We start from the raw sequence: 23,772 nt of genomic DNA, 5'->3' as shown, positions 1-23,772 counted from the left end.
TGCAACTGAGGTCAGATGGACAAAATACAAATTACCTCTGCTGAGGTGCCTGTGATGGTATATGCTTGCTATGCAAGTCAAACTGGCTCAATGAATAGGCTGAAAAAGCAAGATGTTACAAGGAATGGGATCACATGGCTAAAAGTGCTTCATGACAGAAAGCAAGGGGGTTAAGGCCTTCCTCTGTTGTCTTCTGCCAGTAGTTATGCAATAGCTTGCCAAATGCAAGGGAGGACCTGGGTAAGGGATAAAGGACAGAGGAAGACACCGAAGGAGTTAAGGAAGGTTAATTCATTGGACAAGGAACAAGGAAACAGGATGCAAAGTTACTAGGAAACCAGCAAGACTAATGAAATCTCCTCAGTGCCACATCTCTTCCTTTCAAATTTGATTTTTTTAGAAAATTTTTCAAATCTCTAACTTTATTTCTTTCAATAGCTTAGTATACTTACCTGATTGAAGTCATTTATTTCCTCCCATTGTTCAAGCAGAATTTCCACAACTTCACTGTGACCATTTTTGGCTGCTAAATGCAATGCTGTGTTTCCCTCCTTGAAATCAAAATGTCAAATAATATATTTGAAAATCCAGAATAAAGACATTAACTAAAACCAATACAATGCTTTTGGTCTTTTACATACAAGTCTTTCTTACATACAAGGAGAGGGAGGCAACTGCACACAGCATGTGCCAAGATTCGGTCTAATTTTGATGTACTCTGATCTAGTTAGTTGTCTGAAAACTTCAGTGTATACCAGCAAAAAGATCAGAAATTCTAACTCCTAACAAATGAACCAGAAGAAAACTTCAGGTATTGGCTCCCACAAGGGTGGGTACTACACTGAGCCCCCAAGACCACTGATTTAAAGAGTAAAAAACCCTAGGTCAGAGCATAGAAGTTTTCATGGTTTTGATATCAACATCATGATCTTTGATCTCTGTCACCATCAGAGCAATTTCTTTCCAGGAAATTAAGAAGCACAAAACAGAAACAAAACCAAAACCAAAACACCACACCACCAAGCAAAAAAAAGCAACTAACAACTTCAGGCAGAGCAGCAGCTTTGGAACTAAATAAAAATGCGAGCATACAAAATAGTATGAAAATGCCTAAAAATTTTAGAAGAGTCCTAACTCTTAGAAAAATGAGAGTCCAGAACAGTTTTTCATTCATAGCATTGAGTGGGAAGATGTGGGATTCCTTTTTACTATTTATGGTTACAGTGTGATTGGGTTTGGTGACCCAGGAAATGAATATCTATCCTGGCTCCTTACCTAATTTGCAGGACCAAAGCATTTACCTCCCGACCCTGTCAACACCTTTAACCTGCTAGATATCTGGGACAACACTATCTTTGAACCTCTGCTGGTAAACTGCTTAGCACAGCAGAGCTCTGGGTGGCACTTCAGCTTTTAAACTATTACCAGAAAACCAAAAAAATCCAACATCACTTCCTGAGTGCTTACTTATGTGCTTCTGTAAATGCAGTATCTGACGTATTCACAATTTTTAATGTATTTGTCCTTACAATGCCTCAGATGCAGAGAAATACTAACTTGCGCAGTCCAAAAATAGTAAAGTGAGGAAAAATAAATTTAAGAGCAGATGCTGAAAATTACTAAGATACCTTAAAACACAGTGTCAAAGCAAACTCAATCAGATTGACGTGTTAAGGTACTGCTGCAAAAGAATTTATGGGTGTTTATTTTCATCCTGGAGCTTTTAAACCTTTGAAAAATTGGTCACACAGTGACACACAGACACAGACAAACAGAGTGAAATACTGAGAAATATGATCTCCCAGAAGAGGCTGACACCTTGATCACCAGGCCTCCCCACTTCTCTGAACAGACATCATATGCCAGTCTTGCTTTGCATGAATTATGAATGTGTACAGAAAAGTCTCCTGGCAATCATCCCACTGCCTTCCCTTTAGCACTAAAAAAATCATCATTGTTTGTTGGCCCCTCATACCACTGTCACACCTGTGCAAGCACTCAGTTGAATATATAATAATCACAGTGAAACAAAATAATTTTTCATAAGCACATTTGTAGCTGTACATCTGTGGAAAAGAAACATTTACCTTATCTTTTTCAGATGTAAATAGCTTCAGAGCAATCAAATTTTTTATCATGTCAACATGGCCTTTTTCAGAGGCCAGAAGAAATGGCTTTTTACCTTTCTAGAAAACAATTATGGAAAGAAAGACAGTGTTAAAAGTAGAAATACTTTATTTCTAGTTACTAGATACATGACATGCATATGTATATGTGTATCCTACATAAAAATTTATATATCATATGACTAAGGAGATTAACACAAGAGTAGATACATAGAAGAGCAGTAATTAAAATTACACTTAGTGTATACAAACAGATCATACATCTTTCATATCCTGAATAAAATACACTAAAATTGTTTAGAAATGGTAAAAAAGTGGAAAACACACTCAAAATATTTTAATCCTATTTTTTCAGTATGAAAATAATAATTAAAATAACTGTGTCATTAAAAATCTGAGAATGCTCAGAAACAGGTGTCAAAGAAATTGCAAAATTTATTTCCATGGGTGAATTTGTTTGATCCAAATTCTGGAAACAGAGACCAAAACTGACCTATCTCAGAAGTTTCATCCAGGAGGCCTGAATTTAACACTGTACATTGTAGGGGATTTTGGCAGTGTTGAAACTAACAAAAACTTTTCAAACTACTTACGAACTCAACCGCAGAAAGTTATCTTGACACAAAACCATACCACTGTTCAAGACAGTAGGCATGTAACCAGCTAGGTAAAATGGCTTCATATCATGCCTGGTAGTGCCTATAGAAATGTCTAGGAAAAAAAATGCATGCACCAAGTAGAGAATTATGATGCAGCCTCAACAGGTGGTTGAGTTCCTTCCTCACCCTTCCTTTCCCAGAGCCTAAACCTTCAAAGGTATGTTCTGTTAAATTAACTCTGTTTTGACAGACTTGTCATTTGTAAAAAGAATTCAGAATTTGCACCCTTGGGTCAATAAAATTAGAAAAACTGAGAAGGAAAAAAAAGGGGGAGATTTGTTCTTTGGATGTCAGATCTCACAGGAATAAGTTTTCCTCGTGTAATGCTAAAATATCTGACTTATCTACATAGCATTTCAAAACAAGATCCCAACACTGTGGAAATTAAAACCACAGAAAACCTGGTAAGGACAAGGCACTGTTGAAGAGTCAGTGCCCCTCTGTAGGATAGCTGCACAGAGTTCTATGTTCTACATTGATGAAACATGGCCATGTTGGCCATAACTGGCATATTTTGGTAAGGGCAGGAGTCTGTGAAGATGAGCTGTGTGGGAAATGTCAGAGGCTGCCCTGTGCTGGTCACAGACATTTCCAGCTGGTCCCACAGTGGACCAAACTGCCCCACGATGTGCCAACAATTAACCCCCCATGGAACCAAATGATGCCTCTGTGAAAATGTGGGAAGGATGCACAAGGGGAGATACAACAGGAGACACAATAAGATGCAAGGGAGGAGACACAGGGGAAGCTACACCCCCCAGGTGACTGCAGCCCATGCAAGAAGCTTTCTGGAGCAGAGAAAAATAGGGAGAAGCAAAACATAGGAAAAAAAGGAATCAACTGGGGACTGAACCCAACCTCCTCTGCCTTCCATTGCCTTACCACGACTGAGAGCCACATGCAGCAAAAGCAAGGACAGCAGAGGGTGTCTGCAGTCCAACCAAAATGGGCAAAGAGGGAGGAAAGGTGTTGCCCCCTAAGGGCTTGTCTGGCTGTTTCATTCACCTGTTTCCCAGTATCAAGTCAGTAATTAAATGTAACTGTCAATAAACTAAAATTCATTGAAATTCCCCAAGCCAAGATTGTTTCCCCCAAAACAAAAGCCTCATGACATCAAAGAAATGAACAGAAACACACTGTACCCCATCAGGTTTGTTCAAGTCATTCAGATGAAGATCTTGGAGGAAATAATCAACTATTTTAATGCTGTTGCTCTGAGCTGCAAAATGCAGTACGTTCATTCCTTCCTGAAAAATGGTAAGTCAGTCCGTAAGAATGTTTATTTTTTCCCAATATAAACTTGTTTAGGGTTGGTAAAAATTTTTCCTCAACAAACCTCATTTTTAGCCTTCTGATCAGCACCTGCTTTAACTAGTTTTCGTATTATATCCAGATTTCCAGTCCAGGCTGCAAGATGAATCACTGTCAGGCCATGCTTCAAATAAAATGACAAAGGCAGAAATTACCACCAAAATACCTCAAGCCAAATTTCTTTAAATCTTTTTGATTGATTCAGTGTATTAGTGGGTTCCAATCTGTAGGCTTTTAGAAAAGCAATATGAACACCTGACTGTGGGTGGGATTCATCTCACTTAAATTAAGCTAAATGCAATAGAGCAAGACCTAGATAAATGTTTGACTTCTTCACAGAAGGTCTAGCATCTCTGGGGAAGGACTGATCCCATTTTATGACAGAGGGATTAAGTCCTACCTGGAAATTATTTTCTCTCTCCAGAAACCATGTAGATAGATAGTCTGGGTGCAGTGGATGACATTTCAAATGACAATATGCAATGACTATACCTCCATGAGTCACCATAATTTTCCATTTAGACCTCTTTCTAATGCTCTCACCTCTCAAATTCTCTAAAACCATTTTCTCTTATAGGAAAAAAAAACAAATCCTGTTCTGAACATCTTAAAAACAAAAGGACTAGCTCAACTCTGTGCTGCTGTGGCCTCTTCTTAAGTGCTGGGGACAGTTTTGGATGCCACAACACAAGCACATAAAGCTAGTAGAGAGTGTTCAAAGGAGGAACACAAAGATGGTGAAGGACTTGAGAGGAAACTATATGAGAAGCAAATGAGGTCACTTGGTCTGTTCAGCCTGGAGGAGACAGACAGGAGCCCTCACTCCAGTTATAACCTCCTTGGGAGGGGAAGAGGAAGGGCAGCATCGAGCTGGCAGGACCAGAGAAAATGGCATGGAGCTGTGTAAGGGGAAGTTGAGGCTGGATATTAGGACACCTCCTGATATACCTTGTTCTACACTTCTAATCATTCTAGAAACTCTGCATGGGACTCACTCCACTTTACCAGTCTTTCCCATCTTTGCAGAAATTGCAATGGAAAATAGTTGAAGGCAATTTGGAATATGTACCTGGTATGCAGGCAATAAGACAAATCTAGGCTTCAGCAAAATGTGTGGTTCTGGCCTAAAAGTCTGCCCTGAAAAACCTTCCAAGCTATAACAGCTGGAGGCTAGCCACAAGCAATGCACTATGCATCCATCCTGGGAATGCTATTTAACATCTGCATTAATGACCTGAATGATGGGCAGAATGTACCCGCAGCAAACTTGATATTAAACTGGGATGAATAGATAGATAAACTGATAGACTGTATTGGTGTGCTGCCATCCAGGGAAACCTTGACCTGGCCAAGGGATGTGCCTTGTGCTCATTCAGGTATTCAAGTTTCCAATACTTTGGGCATTGTGTTTTTCCTCGAAAAATGTTGTTTTCATACAAATATGTGTAGTTCTAAGGCAAACCAGGTTTTTACTGCAAGCTCTTAATTTTTGCACAATTGGGAGTACAAGAAAATTAGCTGCTTTTACTCAAAGGAGTTCCTGTATACGTGAATCAAAACAAGTAAGCCAGCTTACCTGATCTGCCATGTCAAGTCTAGCTTTGTGATGAAGAAGAAAATCCACCACGGACACATGGCCTCCCGCAACAGCAAAATGGAATGCTGTGCGCTTCAGCTGGAATAAGCAAAGCTTTGTTTGTCAGGTCTCTAATACAGTTCTTCCCCTGCTCAGATGGTCAGGATTTTGGAATTCTCTGATTGTTACCAAGTGTACCTAATAATATACATTATTTCACATTTCTGCTTTAACAGTCACACTTGATCTTTGTATTTTGTTTTGTTTCCTTTGACAGAATTTAGATATTGATCTTAGAGAATTTTTGTAAAAACAGAATTATTTTCGTAGTCTACATAGTATTGTCCTTTCATTGAAATGTCAAAATGGGATTAACACTGCATAGGGGAGGTGCATGCAGTACAAGAAGCATCCTTGTTTATTATTTTATTGCATGGTGTAGTTTGAATAGCTGAGGTCTATATGTAGATAGACTTGCTTTTGGTATCCTCGTTGCTTTTGACTAAACCTCTGTAATGCAAGCCAAGATTTCTCCCTCAATAGTCACCTTCCCATACTGAGTCACCATCTACGTAAATGAAAGCTACCACCTTGCAAGCAGTGAGTAATTTTACAGAATTGAATGGGCTCAGAGCTCCTCAAGAAGACTTCCATAAAGTAATTAGTGGTATATATTTAAAAGGGATTTGTTACATTGAATCAAATTTTATTTGGAGAGAGTTTTGCTTTCAGTTAAAGTAGGCATAACTGGGTTTAACATTAGTGACTAATAGCTTCCATACGAAGATGTCTAGGAGATTTAATCTATTCACTTTAAAAGTCAATTCGAATTTGCTTTCTTTGCTTCTCTGAAGACCACCTGACTTGTAAAAATTTAAATTTACAAATCATATGCATCAAAAATAATGAAAAGGTAGGATTTATGACAAGTATTTATGTCAGAAAAAAGCCTCTTGTACTATAGAAAGAGTACTATCAAAAAACTCATCTTTTGACAGCCTTCCTTATTTGGCCTGAGAGTACAGGGGCAGGAATGATCAACATTAACAAAACTAATGGCTTTTCCAGCATAACCTACATCCCTACTAGGATAATCAAAGCACAACACCTCCAGCAGCTATGCTAGTAACTCTCTCATACTACAGATCTAATTTAAGGATGACAGAAAAGTTTTAATCTACTGAACTGAAAATGTATTTAGTTTAACTTCCTGAATTCTGAAAAGCAAGAAAGAAGAAAGAACTATTTTAAAGGGACCTTTAGAGTGTAATGCAATTGATACTCTCAGGATTCAAGAGGAGTGTGCTCAGATGAAATGTTTGTCTCCTTGTCTGTTTCATAAACAAATCAAGGAATGCACTATACTATCTTCCCAGTGAGTAAAAATGCATGTGAGCATGGGAGGCAATTTTTTTCAGAACCCAGAATAAGCAACAGTGGATACTCAGGGGTAGATGATTTTTATGCAGCCATTGAGAGGACACTGTTACAGAAAACTCCCAGATTAATATCATGACTACTTGGTTGCTGTTGAACTACCTCTCATGTGGAACAGAGTGCTATATTTAGCTACTGTGAAGTATACACCATCAGATTCAAAGGCCTGATGCTGAAGTCAGCATAGGAAATGCATTTTCGTATATCTAGGGTAAATCTGATCTCTGAGCTCAGGCTGGAGCCAGAGCATGTTGTAGAATGCTCCCACAGTTTCATGCAAACCAAAGAGTAACACTTCTTTCTAGAAGTTTGTAATGCTAGCACCATGAAGCCATTCTTAAAGTGGCAGTGAGGTAAAGCTATCCCACTCAGGAAGATGGAGAACTTGAGAAATTAGTCACAAAAGAGCTCTGAGGAAACACTAGAGCATGGGCACAATTGAGAAGTCCTTAGTTCCCAATGTGATACACTGACTACTGCAAAACCTAAGAGTTAAGCTGTACAACTACCAGTGTCCATAATGGCTATATGAAATTATTTCTTCATCAGGTCCTAGAGGGCACTTCTGCAGCCTCACTCCTGCAGCTGACGGGCATGCTGGCATTCCCCCATGCAACCTCAAGGAGTCACCCTTCACATCAGTGAGGCACCTTATACTCACAGCATCTACAGCATTTATGTTCACATTCTTTTTAAACAGCTTTTCCATGGTATCCAAATTGTTCATTTTAGCAGCATGTTGAAATTCTCTCTCATCTGGCAGTACTGTGGGAAAACATGATGGAAAACCCCATATTATTAAAAAAGTAGCCATAACCAATGTAAGGGATGATGATACTTTCTGTTCTTTGTACTGATTTAATGTTATGAGAATCACTTGCTTCTCATCATCAAAGCATTTAATGACTGGGTTTTTCACCTTTAGAGACATCTGGTTGTATTTCTAGTTTCAACTTTTAAGTGCAAATAAAGGGAGACTTTTCACAACACAGATTACCAGAGCTAGCACTCACAGGAACAGTTTATGAAGCTTTTACTACCTAACTGCATCTCAAATTACTGCATAGGCACAGCAGTGAATTCTACAAACTTCGGCATTTATTTCCTTTTCTTTGAGAAATTGCTCTTTTTTAAAACACACCACCAAAGCACAAAATATGCAAAGCAGTAACCAAACAGTGTGACATGACTGGAAAAACAAACCAAAACAAACAAAACCCACTTTTAAATTGAGGCCTTCCTTATAACATCTCAATCCAAAAATCAGCATCTGTTTGGTCAGCTGAAGTAGCAAGACATATTTAGTAACTCTGAAAAGTAAAATTCCAGTGTCTGACCTCTTTTAGCTGGAGGTCAGAATATTTTTCATGTTTATACTGTAGCATTTCATTAATCATTAAAAAGAAAATTGTGTAGCAGTTACACCAGTTGCAAAAACATTAGTACATACTTTTAATCAAATAGCATGTCACACTTAAAATACTATTAGTGAGATGTCTTCTGTCTAGACTATTTTGGGCTGAAGGCCACTTGTCCAATGATATCAACAAGGAGGCACCAGTCTGTTGGACCAGGAACTACAGGAATTATCTTATTCCTGAGTGCCCAGGCAAGTTCATCCCACCACATTAAATCTAAGTTCATTAATGCCTAATCAGGACACAGCCTGACGCACTATGACTGCAGAGCATACTAAGGAAAATCAGGATGGCATTCACTTAATTGCATTTATATGTTCCCTGCTATCATCTCAGGGAGAATAATCACATTTTTACTCTACAAAATGAATCAGAAATTAAACTGGATTCTTGCAAAGGTGTTTCCAGTTTCCCTAAGAAATTATCCAAGTGCCTCAAATAAAAGCATAATACTTCCAAACTTCTCTGGGAATCACAGTATATGAGTTATTTGCAATACAACGTGCAGGCAAAGGAAGGAAAAAAAAAGGAAAAAAAAAGGAAAAAAAAAGGAAAAAAAAAAGAAAAAAAAAGCATTTGCAAATGAAAATGCTCTCCTGGCATTTGGGACAAGGAGCATAGCTGACAGCAAAATCATCATTAGGAACAGTGATCTTTGAAGAACAAATGCCTCATTCCCAGTTCTCATAGTCATTACCTTAGGTAAGTATCCAACAGAGCTTTCTACTAACTTGATTTCAAGCTCAGGTGAACCAATGGTCAAAGGGCATGTTGCTCAAGGCAAATTTATGTCAAATGTGAAAAAAAAGATACAGCACTAATTAGAGCAATTAATTACAATATGGCCACATTCATTCCTGCTGACTGCTGTCCTACATGAGGATGCAAAGATAAATGCATCTCAGGACAATCAGGAACAACCCTAAGACTTTATGCAACACTGCCTTCAAAAACAAGATAAATTTATGTTTCTTTACTATATATGTGTCAGCAAGGACAGTTTTGCAGTTCTAACAAAAAATAATAAAAAATAAATTCTCTCCTGTCCAGAAGCCCTGAGTTGGCCATGTGCTGCCAAAAAGACCTTTTCCTCTGTGCATTATATTGCTTAATATCTCTCTCTCTTCACACTTAGTGATTCAGGAGTTGAGAACTATGACAATGTAGACACACCATGAATGATTTGTTGCCCAAACTTTTGCAAAATATTTTTTTCATGTATGAAATTACAAGAGTACAGAGTTGTCAGACTAAGCTTTATGGAAGCCTTCTATCCAAGCAGGGGTCTCCAAGATTTAGCACTCCTCCTGTAACTAGCAATTACTCTATTTTCAAGTAACAGCAGCAATCAATTATCTCTGTGTGACTGCCAGGTTTTTTTAGGGGGTATTTGCTTCGGCACCATTCAAAACTCTGGCTTATATAATAAATATATATTTATATTGTAACAATTTAATAGTTATATTCTGTTTTTCTTCTGAGCTAACTGAAATTAGTACTTTGATTTCTTCCTCTGATATTGCTTAAGAAGAGAGAGAAAGTTTCATAGAGAGTTCTGCCAGCAGTACATTGAACATCCCAAGATTTTTCATCTCTTGGAAGAGCAAGAAAGTAATTAAAGTGCAGAAAAGTAAATAGCTTAGTTGACCTCAAAACAAAAAGTGAGGTATCTTCAATCATATTTTTCCTCTTTTTTATGTCTTTAGAGGTCTCATTCTTTCTTTCAGGAATACCACAAATAAAGATGATTTCCAATGAATTTAAAAAATGCAGCTGAGGTTTCAGTACTTACAGAACAGCAAAAATCCTACATGTGTGTATCCCTATCTCCCTGGTCTGCTTTTAACTTCCTGATGTGATGTCCACAAGATGAAATGCAAACTAACTTAACACATGGGAAAACAACCCCTGAATTTGAATTGGCTGAAGAGGTCCAAGGAGGTAAAATTTTAAAAAATTAACAATATTTGGATTCAAATGACAATATAAGTACTTTTATTTGATTGTTTCTAAAAATGAAATAATCTATTTAATGATCTGGGAACATTTAAAAAGTTTTCTCTGGCCTTTTTTTTTACTGGAAATAAATTTACTAGAGCAATGTAGGGATCTTGTTAAGTCACTAAGATTTTTTTTTTCCTAAAATAGTAATCTTCCATTTCAAAGAAGTCATGGGCAAAATTACTTATTGAGTCCAATGGTGTTATTTCATTAGTTATTTTTCGTTTTCTGCCCTCTTTGCCAGCCTGGGACCAAGAACCACAGCCCAAGATAATGGCTCCTGGCTGCCACACTGTGATCACAGGACTGGGGAGAAGCAGGGTTTGGCAACTACCACTTAGTTTCCACGAATCACCTATTTTCACTATCTACAGCTCACGCCAGAGCAGACTGTTCTTTCACAGACTAGTTCACAGATGGAGACCCCATCACTGGGTTGTGTTTCTGAGTGCAAGATCCTCTGGTTTCTGTGTGCCTCCCAAAACTGGGTGATCGGCTGTGAAACTGGTGGCAGACAGCTCCAGGGATGTGACTAATACCAGGGAACCCTCTCAGAGCAGTTCAAAGCAGAAGTTAAAGCACGGCAGTGGGCTATTTGCAGGACTTGCCCCTGGGGACACCACAGGCCAAAGCCCAGCTCCTAGCCCCACATCCACACATCTGCTGGTATTTTTTACTACACGTAAAACAGCTCATGTTCATCGTTGTCCTTTCCAACCCCCACCGCTCATTTTGTTCTCCGGTCACGGCAAAAAGCACGTTTGGGGGGGTCCCAGCAGCCCGAACGCGGCCGGGCTCGCTGTCCCCAGGGAAGGCCCCGTGGCTGTGCCGGCCGCGGCGCGGAACGCGGGCCGCGCTGCCCCCGGGCCTGCTCTGCCCCCGGGCCTGCGCTGCCCCCGGGCGGCCTCGCCTGCACCCCGCGGACTCACGGCCCTCGTGGCTCACGGCCACGGCTCCCTGCGCGGCATCCTCCCAGGCGCGGAGCAGGCGGCTCAGGCCCTTCATCGCTGCCCGCTGGGCTCCTCTTCCTCCTCAGCCAAGGAAAAGGGCCCCAGGGCGGTGAGCCGAGGGAGGTGTCCTGCGCTGGCCCCGACAAACCGGTTCCCAGGACGCCAGCACACGCAGCCGGGCCAAACACACCCCTCCAGGCACACCTGCACAGCACCCCGCCGGTGCCAGGACACCACCGCGCAAAGGGGCAGAGCTGTGGAGCAGCTTTAGGAGTTTGTTCTAAGAGAAACCAAGCACTAAATACACTGCATTTCTTGACAGTGGCTAGGCACTGAATGGGATCATCCTTCTCCATCCAATCACCCTCATGTCTTCCCTAGTGGAAGCAATCAGCACCCTCAAGCGCTCACATCAGACAAAAAGCAGTCCTGTTGCACCAGACAACTTTTTAAAAGCCATGCCATAAGCAGATGTGTACACACGCAGAGGTATCACAGCTTGGATGGGATGCCTGGAGCCAGGTGGATTTCTTACTAACTACTTGGTAGTCATGGAGCTCTCTATGCAGGTTGAAGAACATTTTGGGGAGTTATTCTCATAATTGTAAGCAGTGTTCACTGGACAGGAGAGGGTGACCATCCCTGCACTCCTGCGTGCTTCACACAGCCTTAGGATGTGACAGACTGAAGCACTTCTGACATTAATTTGTACATAACTATGCACACATGGCAGCAGTATTCATCCAACCACAAGACCCTTCAATTTCAGGTAAAAACTGTTTGCATTTGCTTTTGTCAAAGTCCATCAAAATCAAAACACACGTGCCCAACAGTCCAAGTTTTGTGACCTGACACACCGAGATCCATCTAACCTACCTACTTCTCAACTTATCTTGACATCCGTTATGACTTTGGTCTTTGGTATTTCCTTTCACATAGACAATGATTTGCCACCACAGGGAATAATTTTTTTTAAAGGGACTACCTTGAATTTTACTTTAAAAACAGCCTTTGATATTGCTATTTCAAAATAAATATAGGAAAAGTAGTTCCAAGAAAGCAGAACCACCAGTGTTCAGCCTCACACAACTGTAGACAGATTGGAGTTCCTTTGCTGTAATTTTTTCTTAAATTACACAATCACATTAATTTGCAAGATAACTAACACTGTATCTGTCCATAATAAAATTAATCTAAAAGACTCAAGAGTTTGTAAATGTAACGAATTTGGATACAAAAATTATTTGCTCAGATTCTGTTTACCATAGATAAAGAGATTTCACAGTTATTGTCTCCTTTGAACATTTTTGGTATAGAGAGGCTGCGATGTAAAAAAATCTTTACAATTTATACACTTCAGTCTGATAAGACAATTTCACCAACTGTACTTCCGGTAGGCGAATGTAATTCAGCTGCAACAAAAAACAACCCTGGGAAAGTAAGCTCAGTGAGAAGAACAAGCCATAACTGATTTAGCCATAACTGAATCATGGAGGTTTCCTCTGAGTCAAATGTTCCAGCAATTTCTTAAAAGTCAGAAAGGTAGGTCTGTATTATTTATAGTGATACAGACTGTTTTCAATCAATGTTAATGCTCTGTTTCAAAATGAGTGACAACAGACAACTACGGAGTGATTAGGTTAGCCTACAAAGGTGGCACCAAAGGAGGGATAGATTTGCAGTCTCATATAGAGCATCAGTTACAGTAAAATCATAATTTTCAGTCATGACACAAGCTGCTAATTTCCAGTTCTATTTATTAATACATAATACTATTTCACAGCGTATCCTGTGCTTAAAGGTTATATGTAGCAAGTTTAGCACATTCTCTAACCACTTCCTACAATCTTGACTCTTCCAGATGGCCCCCACAGACTGCAGACAGCCTGACACACAAACTTACAGAGCTGAAGAATCTGAAACAAAGTGCAGAGCCAGGAAGTACTGTAGCATACTCCTTACTTGCCTTCACAGAGCTCTGATTCGTACAGGAAATTGAGCATTTTCTTTAATAGTTAAGATAACAACAGTAATACATACAGAAATTAGTAGAGCCAATATAAAAATAAAATGTAAGGTAAGACCCAAGCACGTTGAATGTATAGATCATCTAAATTTCTTTCTTTAGAAATGGCACAGAGAGTAACATTAAGATCACAGAATCACTATCCCTTTTCTCTGTTACTCAACTAAAAGAGGAATTCAAGATTAAGTACTTACATTTATACCTTAAATAAGGAGGTACTTACATTACACAAGAAGTTGCATCTGCTGCTAACCTAGATCATTCACATGTTTCAGAACTACGGATACACTAAGTGTGGAATGGCTCACATACAGGAAACAATTTACAATTAATTAAGGACAGCTAAAAATAAACTGTCACATACTAATAAAAACAGATTTTAATTTAAGATCAATTGAATGACACACAGAGTCACTGAGGAAAATGCAAAACAAAGACATTGCTTATACAGTCTTCTCCACAAGAAACAAGAAGAAAAATTGTATCACAGAAATTGTCAACAAAGCTTAATCGTGAACTGAAGGCCTTATTCAGATGAAAGCAGTAATAAGCATGGTATAAAAATCTGTAAGAAGTAGGGAGAAAAAGGACTTGTAAACCAGTAAACATGCACAATTTTGTATTGGGTTTGCATAACCAAACTTTGGTAAGCAGGGATGCTACAGGAGTGGCTTCTGTGAGAAGCTGCCAGAAGCTTCCTCCATATCCAGCAAAGGCAACTCTAGCCAGCTCAAGATGGGCCTGCTGCTGGCAAAGACAGCCAAGCAGAAACAGTGGTAAGGTCTCTCTGATAAGAGATTTGAAATGAAAAAAGATTATTGCAAAATTGTAATTGTGACCACAGAAGAAGAGAGTGAGAATATGTGAGGGGAGCAGCTCTGTACACACCAAGGTCAGTGGAGAAGCAGGGACATGGCGTGCTCCAGGCACTGGAGCTGGGATGCCCCTGCAGCCCATGGAGGTCAGGGGGGTGCAGGGATCCACCTGCAGCCCATGGAGGAGACCCACGTTGGAGCAGGTGCCTGTCTGAGAGGGGGCTGTGACCTCATGGGAAGCTCACACTGGAGCAGGGACCTGCAGACCTGTGGAGAGAGGAGCCCATGATGCAGCAGGTTTCCTGGCAGGACTTGTGACACCGTGGGAGACCCACACTGCAGCAGCCTGTCCTTGCAGGAGTGCACCCCATGGAAGAGTGACCCACACTGCAGCAGTTCACAGATCTGCTGCCCATGGCATGGACTCATGTTGGAGAAGTTCATGCAGGATTGTCTCCCACAAGAGAGACCCCATATATTGGAGCAGGGAGATTCCTCTCCGTGAGCAGGAACAACATTGAGGAACTGACCATAACCTCCATTCCCTGAGTGCCACTGGGGAGGAGGAAGAGCTGGGAAGGACAGACAGATGTGGGAAAGGTGTTTTTAGGTTCTTATTTTACTTCTCATCCTGCTCTTGTTTTTTTTTAGTGACAAATTCATTTAATATCCCCAATTAGAGCCTGCTTTGGCCCATGATGGTATTTGTATTTCATGAGTGATCTCTCCCGGTCTTCATCTCAACCCATGAACCCTTCATTATATTTTCTCTCCCCTGTCCAGCTGCAGAGGTGAGTGAAAGAGCAGCTTTGGTGGCTGCCTGGCGTCCAGCCAGGGTCAACGCACAATGGAATTGTAATAAATAATTTACAGTCACATTATGAGTTTTATTTTTACATTAGTACTGACACATCCACAACCTTTTCATGATACTAGGATAACTCTATGACACTTCCCTTTTAAACAGATGGCAAGGCAACTTTGGAGGCTAAGCCAACTAACTTATTTTTTTCAAGCACTTACGAGCAGCTTACTTTTTGCTATATGATGCTTATGTAAAAATAGACTTTCTAAAGACATACACACAATGACAAGGTTATACTTAGATGCTGCACTTTATTGAATCAAGAGATACAAACTAAAAAGAATAAGCATTCACTTTCTAAACAGCAGTTGGCATACTTATGTTCCCTCAGTTGCTTCAATGTCTTTCCTACCAGAAGTTCCCATGTCTGTCAACAGAACAGCTCATGCTTAGTGCTCACTAACCCAGTCTGAAGCAGTTGACTGAATCAATTTACAGTCTGAACCAGTCCTGCTGATTTGGTCCGAAGAAGATAATGCAGCACTGACATGAATTCAAATGACAGCGCTGTGGGCACAGTGGCATCTGACAAACAAACAGATAAGCAGGTAGAGATGGTGTAATCATTCCAGCAATTCTGGAAACAGGAAAGCATATTCTGAACTGAGCTTGGGCATCTAATACATACCATGTATACATTTGTTTGTTTAAAAAGCAAACAAATCCCAATACAGTTGAACAGCAAAATAGATGCTTCTATTGCAGCCCATTCTTTAAAAGACCTTGCAGTTAAAAAAGCGATTTGTATTTCCTACAGGGCATGGCACTGTTTGTATAACTTCTAAGAAATATGCTGCTATAATAAATTATTTATCTGATAAATATTTAATTATAATAAAATGTCTTTAAACAATTTGGTGTGAACAGAAAAAATCTAAACAGAGCATTTTAAATATTTGCACTTACATTCCTCTTTCCACATATACACTCACAGAATACACTTAATTCAGAAATACAAAATAATTTAAAAGAGAAAGATAGCTAAACAATAAGAAGATTCATTATCTTGTATTTGCACATAATTCATTATTATTGCACCATTAAACCTTTTCTTTAGAGTAAATTCAGTGTTACTCACTGGTAACAATTTCAAACTGTGAAAGAGTTTTCAGTCCCTCTGGAAAGGCCAAAGATCAAACAACATTTGTCCGAGTATCCTGGAGGAATCCTCTCAATTAACAGATTTTAAAATTTTTTTTACATCAGTGAAGTCATTGCATATCTCACTGTGGGAACCCCTGGGCAGGTGCTGTCGGGGTGACTGCCTTCCCAAGAGCAATCCCCTCCCAGTCCAGATGACCAACTTCCCCAGCCCACCTCATGCTCGGATGGAACAAATGCACACTCGACCAGAGAATATAGGAGGGCTCTTGACTCGAGGAATCCAACTGGGTTTTATTACAGCAACAGTGGAGGGTCCAGGGGAAGTAAGAGTCCAGGTGAGGTGAAGGGTAGGACGGATTGGAAGTTCCATAACCACAGCTGAAGGGTCTCGGGATCAAGGAGCCAGGGAAAGAGGGTGCTGCTCTCTCTCACAGACCCACTAACACACTCATCACAAGGCACTGAGAAAGGGAGGGGATGAGGCATATAACCAGGGATGAGTGGGAGGGGTTTGGACACAAAGTAATGGGGATAGGGGAGAAGGAAGGAGTTGGGAAGGAGCAACACAACTATAGCCAATAGAGAGCAGAGAGGGGAGTGGTGCTGAACAGAGACCAATGGGCGAACAGGAGGTACAGAGTCTTCTAGAGCAGACGAGGGAATATTAGTTGAGTGATGAGGCTAGATTTACAGAAAGGAATGGAGAACCTTGGGAAAGTGTTTCAGTTTCTCACCCTGAACTCGAAAGGAGTTTCTTCCCAGGGCATTCCCACTTCAAGGCCCAACCCATGGCCTCCCACATCTCACCACAATGAGTCCTTCAGATCTGGTCAATCAACTCTTACTTTAGTAATTTTCAGTAACAATAAGAGCTTGATAGTGCTGTAAGTTCTTGTTCTTATCCTGTGTAATTGCGCTAACACATTTTTGTGTCCACTACGAAGACAGGCATTAGCTGAAATTGAGCAACTCAACTCTTTGTTATCACACAGTTAATCTCACAATTATATTTTTACAATAGGGAAGACAGAAGTTCAGGTGTGGGAAGACGGCCTTTAGCAAGTACAGTGCAGCATCGCAGCTAATAATTCATGTGTGTTCTAGGGAGCTAAATCAAAGTGCTAGCAAATTCTGATTCTTGGAAACAATTGGGAAAAAAAGTACTATTCTTCAAAGAAAAGAAAAGAAAAAACCCTTCATTTTACCTCTTCTCCCATCTCTGACATCATGTTCTTATTACACAGATATGGAATGGTTCCAAAATGACAGGCACCCGAATCCAGCCTACTGCGAATGCTAAATTAACTTGCAGTCATAAAACTCTATGAAATGCTTCATATAGAACACGTTGTTTACACAGTCATTTAAAAAACATTTTGATTGTATGTTTGGAATTGCTTGACTTGGGTTTTTTTGATACTGATTGTGAAGCTGCTAGTCCAGACCTAGGATTAAATAAAAGAGAGGAAAATAAAAACAGTAAGAGGTTAAAATACACAATGCACACCAACACAGGTTTTACAACACTGAATATTTTTCTAGACTTCATTATTTTAAAACAAGTTGCATATTCAAACTCCCAAAAGCTATTTACCTTTTTGTTCCTTGTGATGGATTTGTGCATGGCTGTCCTTTGCTTAAACCTCCTTAAAAGCAATTCAAAACAACCAAAATTAATTACTTCAACAAAGAAAGAATGCTTCTGAAATTACATACATGGAAATTTAATATGTCTCAAGAAGCAGGTAACATTTTATTATCTGCAACTTGAATATTGTAGTTTATATTACCATTTTTAAAAGAAAAAAACAAAAAGTCTTTATTTTATTGAATTGTAAGGGATTACTTTGAACCTTGTAACAGTTTTCAGAAATATTTCAGATAATGTTGTTGATTTTCAAGGCGGTTAAAAATCATGGTTTTAATTTTTTTTATCCTGCAGGGGGCAAAAAAGAAACTTCACTTAAAGTAAGTCTTCCATTTAAATTAAAGCATGCTTGCACATGTAACAGCAATATCACTTTGAAAAATTTCTTGAAAAATATTCTTATTTTAAGTCTTAATTGTATTCTGAAAATTCTAACACACTAGCATTTTAATTTCCTTTCATAAGGTTCCCAAAATAGATGAGGGACTACTTTAGGCAGATACTTGACTACCTGCACATGCACTCTAATCTGGCTGAAGAAGAACTCTTTGTCAAAAAGAGAAACTATTTCACAAAACATGAATGATACTGCTGTAGCATGTTACAGATGAAGTTACGTGATATATTTTATTAGCTATAAAACAGAATTGGAAGTTTCTTCCTTTAAGCTCTAGTTCTCATCTCTCTATTTTTGCCAGCACATGACATAATGGAGCCTATCTGTTACCTGAATCTGAAACAATACAGGTTGATGTTTTCATTAATCTTCACTTTAATCTCAGTGGCCTTACCAACACCTTTCTGAATATGGTTGGGTATAACCAAAATACAATTTCCATAAATGAGCAGCAATTCCTGTGTCACCTTTGTGGCAAATAGGACAAATTAACATCACATTCAAAAATCTAGTTTGTCATGGAAATCAATTTGATATTTTTTAAATAAAAATGTTCACTCCTATATAGACCTTACTTAAATAAGCTTGTTGAAAAAAAAATTTCCAAGTCCCAAAAAGTTCAAAGTATACCACAGTATCTTAATTGCAAAAGCAGACAATTTGAATAATTAAATATATACTAATGCATATGCTTACCAGAGAAAACTCTGTTTGAGTTTTTCATATTATAAGTCTTAGTAGGAAAATCCTCTTTTTCTGTCAGCTCCTGGATAAGGCCTTTATTTAAGCAGACATCAACATGTCTGTTAAATGACATAAGATTAGTAGTTTTCTGTTCTAAATTACAAACTGGACAAACAAGAACACTGTCTTCTTTGGCTTCAAAGAAACAGGATGAACTACTTCCTTCTGTATCTTCAGTCTTGTCAAAATGGTCTTCACTGTCTTGTGATATTAGTTTGGGGAAGAGACACTGTTTCATACACACATTTCTAGCAATGTCACTGAGATTGCTAGGCTGTCGTTCTCTGGGTGATTTATCAGGTATTATCTGACCGAATTTTTCTGTGCTATTGTCAGTAGAGCTGTCAGATACACTTGCAGACTGGTCTGTTCCTGATAATTGATCTGTTTCATTTTTTTGACATTTATCAACCCACTCATTTTTAAACTGTGGAAGAAAGTTAGATGTATTTTCTCTTGAACTGTCATTCTTGGATATTTCCATAGTATCTTTAACACACATCCCACTGAGGCACTCATCAATGTGTCTATTAAGTTCTTCCAAATTATTGCTGCTTTGCTTCTCAAAGCACACAGGACATGTGAAGATCTTACAAACATTAGAATTCAGTAAATCTGTGACTTTCTTTGTTTCTTCCACAAAATTTGCTGATGATTTGTCATCATGAAAGAGCTCCTTACTGTTTAGTTGTCTTGCTGCTCGCTTTTGATCGAAAAAACTCCTTCTATGAGGTGCTTCTGAATTTTTTGTGAAATACTCTTGGTTGGACTTCTCTGGCTGAAGCCTAAAGAAACCAATTTCTTTTCCTGATTTTAAGAAACTTGTAATGCTTTTTTGTTGGTATTTCTTTTCTTCTTCTGTTAGAAATCCTGATACTCGTACACCTAATGATGAAAAAAACCCTTATAATAACAATTCTATGTTCTATGAAAGCTTGATACTAACTCCTAATTAACACCTTCTGAGGTATACATTCACTCAATAAAGGCAAAATTTATCTTTAAAAAGATGCTAGACTACCTCCAAACACATCACAATGTCAATACAATTTTATCAGACCCAAGCACTAGTCCAACCATATTATTAATTTTAGTACTCTGAAGTTTTAACTCATTGCATTATAACAAAAAGTTATAAATACAGTTACACATAATTCAGTCTGAAGGTTTTACATGAACTTCACCCATCAAAACATATTTTTCTTCAGTACTTTCTAATATCTTAGACAAGTAAATTTTATATACCACTCAATGTTTTAAGCAGAAAACATAAGACCTGAAACACGTCTTAGGGTCACAACACAGAGTTTACTGTTAGAAATGTTCACATCTCCTGCAGAACACTGCTTTTTTATATCTGTAAGCACTTCTGTTGTTGTGGTGCAAAGTAGATTTAGAAGTTCTTCTAAAGCAGCAGAATTAAGTGCTGCTATGACTGAAGTTTCTAGGGTCATGATGACGTGACTGTTGTTGCATAAAAAAAGTATGACTTCAATTAGTAAAACTTACTACGTCACCATTCAGCACTCATTAGTAAAACTTCCTAAGTTACTCACTCAGCACAGATCTGTTTCACTTTGAAAAAATTACCAGGGCAATAGAACAATAATAAGTGCATTAATACCAGTTTTACTTTAAAGTATGGTGTGTTATTTCAAAACACTTTCAGATTTCCTGACTCTGAAAAGGAAGAATGAATTTGAAAATCTTACCCATAAGTCTTATCCGTAGTGGATGAGGAGCAACACTATCAATTTCTGTTCCTAACAAATCTTTAGCAACAGTAAATATTTCCTCCTCAGTAGAAACAGAAGACAGCACAGTTGAAGCTCTTGTTTTAACTTCGAAGTTCACATTCTTAAGCTTCAATGTAACTGTTTTACCCTAGGAAAAAAAATGCAATTATAAAGAAGGTTAAAAGGTATGTCATATATGGCACAAAAACAATTATTATGTAGAATCTATATAAGGGCTCTTAAGCCATAGTTAAGTGTGCTTATATTCACTGTGCTTATCTGTGCATACCAAGGGGCACTCCCAAGAATTTGTCTGCAAGATTCTGTACTTGCCCCTAAATTTCTGCTGAAGTTAAATTGGGTCATTTGACTGCAGTTCTCAGCAGACCATCTGCCACTAGTGTATGTTCAACTGAGTTCATGTTTTGATTACAGACTCAACTTCTATCCCATCTAAAACAAATTATTTCCTCATATGGAAATTTTCAGTGCCAGATATCCTAACTATGAAGAACAAAAAAGTGATACCCCCTTACAGATTCATAGAAAAATTACTTCCTCCTGCACAGTGCTATCACAACCACAAACAATATCTGTGTTTGGTGCAGATATTTCCCTGGCAGCACCTCCCAAACAATTTGTATGATTCATAATGTCCATCCAAATGTAAATAACTAGCACTCTCTTTGGTGCTTTTGTAAGCTTATCCCTTTTGTCCTCCTTAGCTGATCATCTCCCTTTCAAACTGTCATCTTTTGAGACAATCTTTTATGGCTGAACATTAACAACAATTATTTCAAGCTGTAAATGTAATCCCTTGGTTTACCGTAAGACCCTCAAAGAAAATATTTACTCTTTCCAAGTAAAAAACAGCTATCTGGGGAGAAGGAATAAAGGGACTGTTTCTACTATTGATACAATTCAATGGTGTGAGTAACTGGGTCAGCAAGTTCAGCACATGTCAAGTTCTTAAAACTAAAAAACTGGCTATTGACTGGATCCTGTATGTATATAGGAGAGAAACAGTATTTTAAATACATTAGTATTACACAATTGACCAAAACATGGCTTATGGATGATCAGCTCTATTATTGCCTTACAAACATTATGATTTTAGCATAAAATGTTTACATACCAAACAACTTGATTAATTTTTCTTATTTCAAAACTCCATTTAATTTTTATGCTACACATACTGCTAGACAGCCACCTGCACAACAACAAAATGCTGCCTAAGTCATCCTAAACATCTGCAAATTAAAGAATGCAGACTTCTGAAGAAAGATTGTATGGTACAACGCTTGCTGAAAGCACTTATACTAAAGCTGCACAGAATTGTTGGAGTGCAAAGCATCTTTTTGCAAGTAACCTAAATAGTATAAATACCTTAAGTCCCTCTTTCTGCAAGTCTTGAGCAAGGTCTCTGCAGAGCTCTCGACACAAACTGTACTGGTCTTCTGCTGTGTTTATTTCACTGAATGTTCTAAGACAAAAATATGATCTTTTTCAGTATGAATCCTATAGTATGTTCAGTGTGTGCAATCTAGAAGTATTTTTTATACAGTTAAACAATACTATAATCAGAAGAATGTTATATAGGTTAAAATTCTTACTTCAAGGCACAGTGATTATTAATAGCAATATTTTGTTTGCAAAATGTTTCAAAGACCCTTCAAATAATGAAATAATTTGGTTTCAATTTTTCATGCACTATTTGAAAATTATTCAAATTTAATGTTATTAATGCTTAAGCATTTTCAAGACAGAACACTAACAGTAAGTGAATTCATACAGCCAGCCAAGTTATTGGTATTTAATCTCATTTGTATACACCGTATAACATCAGAAGAAAGCCAGGAGCTGAAGGTCAACATCAGAGCCAAGTATCAGAAATACATAATGCAGATGCTGAGAAAAAGATGCCAACTAGGATAATTATGTCTAGCCTCAGAGGAGGAAAAGCTATCTTTCTGCCAAAAAATGTTGCCAACTGCCTTTGCTAGAGCTTCTTAGAACAGAAATTACAGTGGTTTTGTTTTTTGTTGTGCATTTGCTTTTCAGTAATAACATCACAGGAAAAGCAACCTTCAGTTGTTCCAAGAGAAATGGAAAGCAAAACTTACAGACAGCACAGGCTTTGGAAAGGTCTCACATTGTTCCTTGTCAGGCTTTATATTTACAAATATAAGGTCAATAAGATTACAGTGGATTTTGCATCTCTAAGTTATAGTCAGTTTTACCTGACTGTACCGAAAAGACAACCTCTATTCTGATTCACATTCCCCTAAGAATGTTTGCATGCTGTCAAACTAATCGGCTGAGTATTTCACTGTGGGTCCCATACTGCTATCCAAGGAGTAACTCAAGCTATTCAGACAATACTGCAGCGATTGAGAAGTTGTAAAAGTCCAAGGCTTGAAAGGGACAGGATAGAGAGAATGCTATTTCAGAGGTGTCTTTTCCCCCATATAAACTAATTTCATGATCTCAGAAGCCTGTAGACATTTCTGGTCTAAAACTTTTCCCTTGGAGGAAAAAAAAATAAAGGAAAAAAGCAGTACAGAAAGATACTATAAAGATGTCCAAAATCTGTCTGATTGCAAGGCAGCATAACACTAAAACCATAAGTTTTTCAGCTGTGATGGTACCAAAATAGCATTAGGCTTTTTTAAGCTGCTCACAGCTAGTAAGTCACAACATGACAGGACTAAGCATGTTTTCTTACCACCTTTTCTAAGAAAACACATGATGATGGGGATAATTATTACAGTGCTTTACAGATTCGTCTGGCAGAACTGATTTTTAAAAAATTAACTATCTTCTTAAGGGACTTTACTCTGGTAAAGCTTTAGTTAGGAAATACATGTGACTGCAGACTACCACACTGATATTGACATTAAGCTTAAACAGATAAAAAAATTTCAAGCCCTTATACATCTCCACCTTATTGTTTAAAGAT

The 23,772-nt window shown here is 38.5% G+C and overlaps 2 protein-coding genes across 16 annotated transcripts in view; both read right to left on the bottom strand.

Moving 5' to 3' along the window:
- ANKDD1B (ankyrin repeat and death domain containing 1B) overlaps positions 1-11,574 on the bottom strand; it is a 28,877-nt gene extending 17,303 nt beyond the window's left edge. For 6 of the 9 annotated variants that reach the window (XR_005629895.1, XM_039729782.1, XM_039729785.1 and 3 more), the window contains exons 1-6: positions 7,771-8,303; positions 5,673-5,771; positions 4,122-4,220; positions 3,928-4,032; positions 2,088-2,186; positions 453-551 (exon numbers count right to left, since the gene is read on the bottom strand). Coding sequence is in view for 8 of the 9 variants with exons in the window: in XM_039729782.1 (XP_039585716.1) it covers positions 453-551; positions 2,088-2,186; positions 3,928-4,032; positions 4,122-4,220; positions 5,673-5,771; positions 7,771-8,040 (771 nt within the window). In the remaining variant the exon portion in view is untranslated. Of the gene's footprint in view, positions 1-452; positions 552-2,087; positions 2,187-3,927; positions 4,033-4,121; positions 4,221-5,672; positions 5,772-7,770; positions 8,304-8,331; positions 8,949-9,224; positions 11,422-11,457 lie in introns of those variants that run through there. The other 3 variants (XM_039729784.1, XM_039729787.1, XM_039729788.1) reach the window with 3 other exon arrangements.
- A 5,617-nt stretch (positions 11,575-17,191) lies between these two features.
- Positions 17,192-23,772, bottom strand: part of POLK (DNA polymerase kappa) — a 33,398-nt gene continuing 26,817 nt past the window's right edge. For 6 of the 7 annotated variants that reach the window (XM_039730024.1, XM_039730020.1, XM_039730021.1 and 3 more), the window contains 5 exons: positions 22,200-22,296; positions 20,790-20,961; positions 19,030-19,962; positions 17,883-17,934; positions 17,649-17,733 (listed from right to left, as the gene is read on the bottom strand). In XM_039730024.1, the coding sequence (XP_039585958.1) occupies positions 17,649-17,733; positions 17,883-17,934; positions 19,030-19,962; positions 20,790-20,961; positions 22,200-22,296 (1,339 nt within the window). Of the gene's footprint in view, positions 17,734-17,882; positions 17,935-19,029; positions 19,963-20,789; positions 20,962-22,199; positions 22,297-23,772 lie in introns of all 7 variants that reach the window. The other variant, XM_039730022.1, reaches the window with a different exon arrangement.

The sequence above is a fragment of the Passer montanus genome, unplaced genomic scaffold, assembly GCF_014805655.1.
Source record: "Passer montanus isolate IOZ18808 unplaced genomic scaffold, ASM1480565v1 scaffold7, whole genome shotgun sequence".
Lineage (NCBI taxonomy): Eukaryota > Metazoa > Chordata > Aves > Passeriformes > Passeridae > Passer > Passer montanus.
The sequence above is the reverse complement of the archived record's forward strand: the minus strand, read 5'-3'. Positions and strand labels throughout refer to the sequence as shown.